The following is a 9,255-nucleotide window of genomic DNA, read 5'->3' as shown; positions in this document are numbered from 1 at the left end:
TGTAAATAACTTCTGCTCTTTCTCTTCTTTTTCTTCTGGAGCAGCAGTTTCTTCTTTTACTCTGTTTATCACTTTGTTTGTTTGGTCTTTTTTCTGTTATATTTTATTCTTTAATTAAAAATCCTTTTTTTCTTTCCAAGAATTACATTTTACTGTTTTCAACACATAGTTTTCGGAAGCTTTAATTTTCACAGGTCATTTATTTTCCCTGTAGTGTTTCACCTTCACCTAGAGAGCGTCTGTTCCCCTCGTTTGGTTTGGTATCTATTCTTTTTGTCAATAAAATGACATTTTAAATTTCCTTGAACCCTGAATCCCAGTACGTCGAGAACTTTCTCCAGAGCCTCCGCACTAGATCATCTAGACAAATAATCTTCAGCGCTCCCACACTTTGTTCAGTCCTCCTCATGCCCTCTCAAAAGTTACATTTGGAAATGAAGCCTCGATATAAGACATTCAAACACCATGTTTAAAACATGTTTGAACGAATGATGTAAAGTTTTAAATAGTCAAACTTCTATGTGAATGTTGTGAATTCATTTTGCGTGTTCTTATGATTAAAAAGGATAAAAAGGTAAAATACGAAAAAGACGTCTTCAAGTGCTGAACTCAATCTGCAAAAGTTAAAATCATAAGAATACAATAAAAAAAACTTCTTTAATGACTTAATAAGTGTAGAAGAAGTTTTTTCAATCGCAGGTGAAACCCTTTCAGTTGCATCTTGTGTTGACATTTGTCATTTCCCTTGATCTCTTCTGCTTTAAGAAGTAGATAGAAGAGTATGACGGCAGTTCAGCTCTGTGTGTTGTAACTCTGCGTTCGTCCCCTGCACTGTGTCTCTGCATGTACTTTATCACAGCACACACTGCTGCACATCATCATCACACACACACACACACACGCTGCTTCACTTCTTCATCTGCTGAGACCAAACCACCAAAAACTGAAGATGGGAAAAATTAACGGATGTCTCAAATGTCTCTTTATCTTCTTCAATGTGTTGTTTGCTGTAAGTAGAAAAACTTTTTTCCTTTTTCTCCTTTTTTTTTAATATTTCTAATTTCATTTTCAGTTATATTTTAGGTTTATTTACATGTGTTTTATTTGAAAAAAATGTATTTAGTTTAATATGTGTTGTTTGAAACAAAAGATTAAAAAAAAAGAGGAAAACAGGGAGAAAAACAATCCACCAAAAAAGTAGTTACGCAATTCTTGTTCATCTTAGTTTCACCCTCCTTAAACAATTCAGTTTTAATTTCACATGTTCATAAACTGACAGGGATGCATGGGCTGGGTGGAAAAAGATAATATTTAAAAATGGTTTGTTAAAAAATCAGTTTGATTTTCAGCTTTTTCTGAACATAAACGCTGGAAAAAAATGTGTAGTATCAAAACTACAAGATGCAGATTTATTGACCAAAAAAAAAACAACAAAAACAACAAAATCGTGGTGGTGCAGCTGGTGTCATGTAGTAAAGTGATAAAACATCAAACAGATTTTTTTTCTAGGGTAATAAGCAAGAGTGGTTTTTTTTGTGTGTGTGGTTTCTTTGGCTGATGTTCAATAAAAATTCACTTCCAGTAAAACCCTCAAGACGAAGAGCAGAAGCTAAAGTGAAAATCTCTGATGCAGGTTCATATTTCATCCCGCCCACACAAACCCTTTCTACTCTCACTAATGAAGCTGCTGCAGAAACATCAGGCACTCAGGTGGATGGGCAAAGGAAAAACAATCAGAGGAGAAAGTCAATTTAAAGAGTGGCGGAAACATTAAAGGAGCTCCCTTTTGTGTTCTTTAGTGAAGGAATGTAAACATTATTAAAAGTGTCACTTTAAAAACAATAACCCCTTAAAAAATGAAACAAATGAAGATGAACTAATTTCTCTGAGATGAAAAAGACAAAATGAGGTTCAAGAATGAAAAACACAGATGATCTACGTGTAAAATTGTCAAAAAAGTAATGTTTTTCCTTTTCTTCGTGCCCGCCACACACTTTTCTTTTTTCATGTGAGTGTTTGCATCGACCTTCAGGTTGGTCACAGAAAGTCTGTGAGTTTTTAGATCTGTGTCTCCCTCTAGTGGCTCAGAGCAGAAATACCACTACGAAGAATACAGCGTCAACTACTGCAGATGTAATGCCTGGAGGACATTAAATAAATATAAATAATAAAACGAAACAAAATATAATAATATAATATAAAATAATAAAGATAAATGACATAGTAAACACACTTTATGACTGTTAGAGACCATTTTCCAGCCACTTCCAGTTTGTAAAGCTTTCTGTAAAAGGCTGTTTAATGTCAAAATATGCTCTTTAAAGTGATGATTACATAATTTAATATGGGTCTGTTCAGTTCCAGGTGGCTCCGCTCCCCGGTCGAGCAGCTGTTTTAAGTTTCATTTGAGTTAATGTCATTTATATTATTTCATCAGGTTGTTTCTGGTGTTTTTGAAGTGGTTTAATGTTTACATGAACAACATACTCAAACCTTTCGTATGATTGATTTTGTATAAATGCTGCACAGGATATCTGTGCAGCATTTACACACTGTCTACACCCGATGCATTCAGTGTTGTAGGAAACTCTAGGATCCAAACTAGAATATGAAATAAAGTTATGTGAGTTTGAATTTGTCTGTGTCCAAGATAAGATAAGATAATAATCCTTTCTTTGGGGAAACGAGCAGCGACAAAGGGACGATATAAAGAAAGAAAAACTGCAAACTGACGAATGGATTTAGAAAAACAAACTTTGTTGTTTTTGTCATATTGGAGACAATGTAGGATTTTAACCTTGAAATTCAGATTTATATTTGTATTTTTTCTTCTTTTAAGAATCAGTTTTATGGTGGCACTCTTCAGTCTCCATACGTGGAGCTTTTATTTTGTTAAAACTCAAGCTAACTAATGTGATGTGTCCTCAGATCATCGGATGTTTGCTGATCTTCGGGGCAGTGAAGGCCACCAGCATCAGCTACCAGGTAAACAACAACAACAACAACAACAACAACAACAACAGTAATCCACATGTTTCTCAGCGTCGAATCAAAACACAACAAACATAAAGCCAGTCATCACATTTGTATCTTATCATTTGGTTTTTTTTACCAGGACGATATAAAAGGACAAATAGCGCAAAGCATTATGGGATGAACTTCATAGTTTTTACCGTCATATCTAACTGCCGTAAACATCTCAGCTGTGCTCACTTTTAGTTTTAAATACATTTGTTGAATCTGTTGTGATTGACTGAAACATAAACCTACAAGAATAAAAACCCAAGTTACAATAAACCTGAATCATCCTTCAAGCAATAAACAAACCACAAATGAATCAACTGTTTAATCATAATGGCTTTTTCATTTATTGCAACATTTAAAAAAAGGTCCTTGTGTGACCACTTGGAGCCGACAAAAGCTGCTTGTGGTTTTAATCAAAACAAAAGCAGTGTGTTTGCATTTGTGAAAATCGTTTTGGATTCCGTTAGTCAAGACCGGGCATGTTGTAATCCTGTTTGGAGCTCACATGAAAATACCTGAGGAGAAATGTTTAGAACGAGCCGAGGTGATGGATAATGAGTCTTATGAGGAGGCGAACAGCTGCCCAGATGTAGTGCAGGCTCTGGTTTCTTGTCTTAATGCAGAACAGATGTTGCTCGGGGGGGTGGTGGGGGGGTGGGGTTTTATTTCCACAGTTGACACAAAACCAGGATAGCTCTCACAATGTTATCAGATCAGAAATACTGACAGGCTACGTGAGGGATGATCTATATTTCTGGAACAGAACGGCCTCAGGTCATTGTTTTTAAATAATCAAATTTGACTTCCATTTCTGTTGAGCATGTTCCAAAAAACACGGTCAGGTTTTAGATTTCCAGCATTCCAGTAACCGCTTTTTCCAGGAAGCAGGATTTAAACTTGTTAACGAGTTGAAACCTGATATGGTTCCTTTATACAGAACTGGCCCCAATAAAATACAATGTTTTGGTCTGCGAAATTACACTGGCGTTATATATTTAAATATAAATGTCACAACACATTTGATTGCAATCATCACTCTCTGCCAACAAAATCCCATGAAAACACCAACGACGAACTGATCTTACACTGGAGCTCCTCGGAACCGTGAGCGCGCTGATCCGAATCTACGTACACTGACCGTAGATAATAACCTTACACAACTCCACGTCACATGACCTGAACTGTCACTTTAACATCTGGATTCTGGATGTGAATCTGCCGTGTAACGTTAAGCCAAAGACAATAAAATCAACAAATTCTGAATCCATCATTTCTTGTATCGTAATCTGAATATTCATTTAAAGAGTAACTATATCAAAAATAGATAAATAAATAAAACTCTAAAACTTATTGTCATTGTCCTAAGATGCATCATCAGTGATGAAATAAAATAAAATAAATACTGGGATATGCTCAGAATAGTATATTATAAAAACTCAACACGTGGTCCTGTGGATATTTAAACTGACTTTTTAACATGTACCAGGTGCCACATTATGTGGAAGGGAAAGTATTAATTGTATAATGTATGTTTTTTTATTTATTGATGGTAAGAAAAATGTAATTTTAAATTTACAGTAACTCAGTGTTTGAGGTTGTGTCTTTGTCCTGTCATGGCGGAGTAGCTGTCGGCGTTCGGGACCCCCGGCCTGGGATGGATGTGGGTGTTCGCCATCGGCGTCCTCGGCATCTCCTGCCTGGGAATCTATGCAGGCTGCGCTGAGAAAGGCATAGCCCTAAAAATAGTACGTACAAGAGCCCGTGCTCAACAAGAGGCAGAACTAATAAGTGTTAACTTTTCACCTGAGATATCTGTCTCTTTGATTGGATTAAACTTTGAATGTTGTTCTTGTTCCATCACACAGTTTGCAGGCTTCATGGGGGTTGGAATGGTCATCATGCTGATCTTCGGCATTGTTGTCGTTGTCACAAGAAACAAGGTCATCTATCTTCATCAATCTACTATCTATTGATTTTGTGATGCTAATTTTTCTCTCTTTATCTTGATCTTGTTTTTACTCTCTCTTTGTAGCTATTAGTTCACGAACCCTGTCTCTCTCTGTTCTGACTCCATCACTCTCGATCTGTCACCTCGATGCTAAACGTGTTTTATTTCTGTCCATCTTGACGCTACCTTCGTTAACTTGATGCAACCTGTGGCTCTGAGCCTCTTTTCTGATTGGCTGACTGTTTTTCTGAGTGATGCATTAAAAATATACCAAATACCAACCGAATACACCAACCAAATCCTGCAAGGTTTGGATGGTGGGTCCAGGTGGGCGGGGCTAAAGTTCCAGAAGTCCTGACGGCTGGTTTTAAGGCTCAGTTTCTGAATACAGGCTGTGTGCATTTCTCTGTGGACTGAGGCTTTGATACTTTCACAGTATTAATATAGAACCTGGACCTGCTTCATAATCTCTCTTTGCAGATCAGAGATGACTTCAAGAACACCTCCGCTGAAATTGCAAAGCCCTTAATGGAAGACGAGGGAATGAGACAGCTGCTTCAAGGGATACAGGCATCTGTAATGTTCTTTTCTATTTTAGTGTACTGCACTGAAATTTGAAAATTAACATTTCACATTTAAGCTAAATAAACCCCCCATGCACTATCTGAAGATAAAACAGTTATATTAAACAATTCAAATGTTAGTCTGGAATCAAGACTTTTTTTTTTATTATTTCCCATAATCTCCTGCTGCAACTGTCGAAGACTATTTCCACCCGTTGAAAGTCACTTTCTCATGTGTTTGCAGGCCCAGTGCTGTGGGCTGTCGAGCGCCAGCGACTGGGGAAGTGAAATCCCCGAATCCTGTGAGTGCAGCTCACGTAGCCACTTCGGACTACCTACCAAATGTAGAGCCAAACCTGCGGTTAGTGAAATATCAGATTTAAAAATGTTGGTTAATTGTAGGTTTGTGGTTCCGTTGATCGAGATCTCTGGAGTTAAAAGTTGAAATCTGTCAGAAAACTGAGGCCTTTAGTTTGGATGTGTGAGGATAAGCAGTGGACTGTTTCTCTTTGCTAAATATGGTGACAATACTCTGCTGTTGTTTTCTTACAGGGAACCCAGGGCCCATCCCAAATTTATGAACAGGTACTCAATCAAACAAGCAACCAATCAAAGCAATAGCAAGTCCACCAGGTGGTGATCTTTCCAGGTAATGACCCTTTCTCCACTTCACTGTCTGCAGACCTGCGGTGATGCCATCTTTTCATGGGTGGACATGTTAATGAAGATCATCATGGGCTTCTTCTTTGGATTTTCCATCACTGCAGTAAGCTTGGCTGTCATTCTCATTGGTTGTTGTTGTTGTTGTTGTTGTTGTTGTGTTTTGTTACTACATTTTCATCCAGATATCATCACCAACCTCCTTCCCAAAACTTTCAAGATATATTATCCCAATGGGCATATAAAGCTTTTAAATCTGTTTTCAAGGGTTTCTTGAGTTCATGTTTGTGCAGTTAGCTACTTCACACTTAGCTTAACTAATGTTAGCTTTAGCCCCAACGTTAGCTTCAAATTCACAGAAACACAGTGTCGGGACCTGACACGTTAGATTTTGGATCAATGTTGGGCTGTTGTCTTGTAGAAGGCGCTGAACTGATGTCAGGTTTATGTTTTGCTAAGGTAAGATGTATTTCAGCAAGAATTTGCTTTTGTTTTTTTGTACAGCTAATACTTTCTGTTGGCTTAGCAAGCTAACGGTCAGCGTAGTTGAAGCAAAGCAAAAGTAAAGCCTCTGGTCAGCCTCGATTTCTTGGATCGGACGTTAGTGATACAGGTACAGGGAATGTTTTGATCTCAGTTTCGGGACGGAGAAATCTTTCACGGATACAAAGCTGAAATATTTAATCTGATTAACATTTAGCTATATTGAAAAACACTGAGAATATCATTGAAATTTAAACGTTTAAAAGTGTAGAGACCCAGTCGTACCTCCCGGTTTGCAACTGTGTTAGTTCCACTCATCTCCTGAAATGAGATCAGAAAGCTCAACAACTCATTCAGCTGTTAAACCAACAAACCAAAAAAAAACAAACAAACAAAAAAACATCTTTACAGCAGCTGTCAGACTCCAGTCAGCATTTGAATATCTAGCAGCAGTTGTATGCAGTGTGGATTAGACAGATGGTTGCTCGCATTGGCGTCTTTCACTTCTGGTTTGAATTAAAAAGGTGTTGAACAGTTTGAATGTTTCTCTAATGGACGACTTGTCTTTACAGCTGCTGGGCCTGGTCGTCTCCTTCCTGATGATCCATCAGGTCAAACGTCACGACAGCACGGGAGGAGCGTCCATGGCCATGAAGGGCTACTGAAGGGAACCACCCTCGACCCCTGACCTTTAACCTCTGCACTGTAATTAGAGGACTACATACACGGTCAATAAATGAGTCATTTACTTTTTTTTTTTTTAACGACATTTCTGCCTTTTAAGAGAATGAAACTGAAAGTCGGAGACAGAAGGACGATGCTGCAGGAACATTTCATTGCTTTCACTGCTTTCTATTGTAGAAAATCTTGCTTGAAGAGCAAACGTTTATTTTTTTGTGAATTATATTTTTTGTTACTTGATGGCCAGAAGTATTGTAGCAGTCTTACATAACAGACATATATTGTAGGAAGGAAGAAGTTCCTAAGCTCCACCCTTCTCCATATCTGACTAAAGCTCTATCATCCAGAGGAGGTCATAACATCCACTAGTGGTTTTAAAAGCATCAAGAGTAATTTGGAAAATCCGTTTCCTTGGCGAACTACTGTAGCCGGCGAGCTAATTGCTAACACACTTAGCAGGCAGCAACATGCTAGCATAGTCTTTCACTTAGCATAGTCATTTCACCTCTTCCAGCTAGATGTCTGGCACACTAGTCCTGTAGCAATTAGTCGTAAATCCGACCAATCAGCATACATTAAAAGAATGCTAACATTTTACAGGCAAAATTGCATTCCCTGTAAGAAAAACAAAAAGACTTTAAGATTTTGATTTATAGCTGAATAGATCCTGTATCTGAAAAAACTACAATAGAATTTGGGCTTTTTTGTCTAAAAGCAGGTGTAGGTAATTATTTTAACCGTTTAGCTCCATTCACTCCAATTCATTAACAAAAAAATTAAATGAGCGCCCTCTAGGTGAATTGCAGCGAGTTTTCGGTTCAATGGCACAAACAGGAAGTGGACAGGCTCTGGTGCAACAGAGCTAACTGGCTAATAGGATAAAGTCCTCCATTTTGAACTCTCCAGTTTTTCCATTCTCTAAAAAGGTCAGCACTGTCAAGACTGTGTGCTGTTGTATTGAAAATGTATTTGTGGATTTACTTGTTCCTGCAAGTAAATTCCATTGCGAGGGGGAAACTGCAAGCTAGCTTAGATTTAAAGCCGCCTTGTTATACATATTGTCAATGTTACTATTGCTTTCATCTGCACTGATAAGAGCTTTTATATGGTTGCGCTTAGTATTAAATTTCTAGCAGCGAGACACAGATACAGTTGTAAGATGAGGATCGTCCTCACCTCCAGTGTTGTATTTTTTAAAACAGCAACAAACAACAACAACAACAATAACAACAACAACAACAGCTCCTCAGGTTAGTTAAGTGTTCAGGTCTCCCACAGGCAGTGAACACCTCACCACCATTTACAAAACAAAAAAGGATTTAAATAGAAGAGAAATACTATGACACAAACTGTTTTATTGTGAAATCTGCGCTCATTTAACTTCAGAATAAACTCTGAATGCGTACACTGTACTAATGCTTTGTCTAACAGTTATTTCCTGGTTTTGATAAAGGGCTGATGGAAACTAATAGGGAGGGAGGGAGGGAGGGAGGGAGGAGGGATGGGGGGGGGGTGTTCTTTTAGGATGTTTTTTTGGAAACAGCATCTTCAGCTTGGATTCCACTGCGGGGGTCAAACAGCGAGCCTCGTTATAATTCAGCACGGCTTTAGCGGGAGAATCCCCCTGAAACTTGTTGTCAGCATAAAAGTTTCAGCAGCTCTGTGCTGGTTCAGTTCAGTCAGTTCCCTCGTTCGGAGGAGCTCCCGGAGTTCAGAGGTCGCTTATGAACAGAAAACGGGGTCTCTGGTGCATCTTCTGCCCACGACAAGGTTATTTTTTTAAAAAGAGAAGCGTCTCACATGACGACTCTCCACAAAGAAAATGTTAAAGACCACATTTCTCCTGCTTGATATTTGTGTTTATTTAACAGAATGAACAGGAGAAAAAAAAACAAG

General features: G+C 38.2%; 1 protein-coding gene across 1 annotated transcript; it reads left to right on the top strand.

Annotated features, from left to right (window-relative positions):
- The first annotated feature begins 818 nt into the window (after positions 1–818).
- On the top strand, positions 819–8,771 carry LOC111225037 (tetraspanin-7-like). Its single transcript, XM_022749783.1, has 9 exons — positions 819–1,009; positions 2,929–2,985; positions 4,650–4,769; positions 4,890–4,964; positions 5,453–5,548; positions 5,780–5,896; positions 6,088–6,120; positions 6,218–6,301; positions 7,251–8,771. The coding sequence occupies exons 1-9, from the start codon at positions 950–952 to the stop codon at positions 7,341–7,343; spliced, it is 735 nt and encodes a 244-aa protein (XP_022605504.1). The 5' UTR covers positions 819–949; the 3' UTR covers positions 7,344–8,771.
- Positions 8,772–9,255: the final 484 nt, after the last annotated feature.

Source organism: Seriola dumerili, unplaced genomic scaffold, assembly GCF_002260705.1.
Source record: "Seriola dumerili isolate Sdu_G_001 unplaced genomic scaffold, Sdu_1.0 BDQW01000138.1, whole genome shotgun sequence".
Classification (NCBI taxonomy): domain Eukaryota; kingdom Metazoa; phylum Chordata; class Actinopteri; order Carangiformes; family Carangidae; genus Seriola; species Seriola dumerili.
Note: the sequence above shows the minus strand (reverse complement) of the source record. Positions and strands in the feature narration are given on the sequence as shown.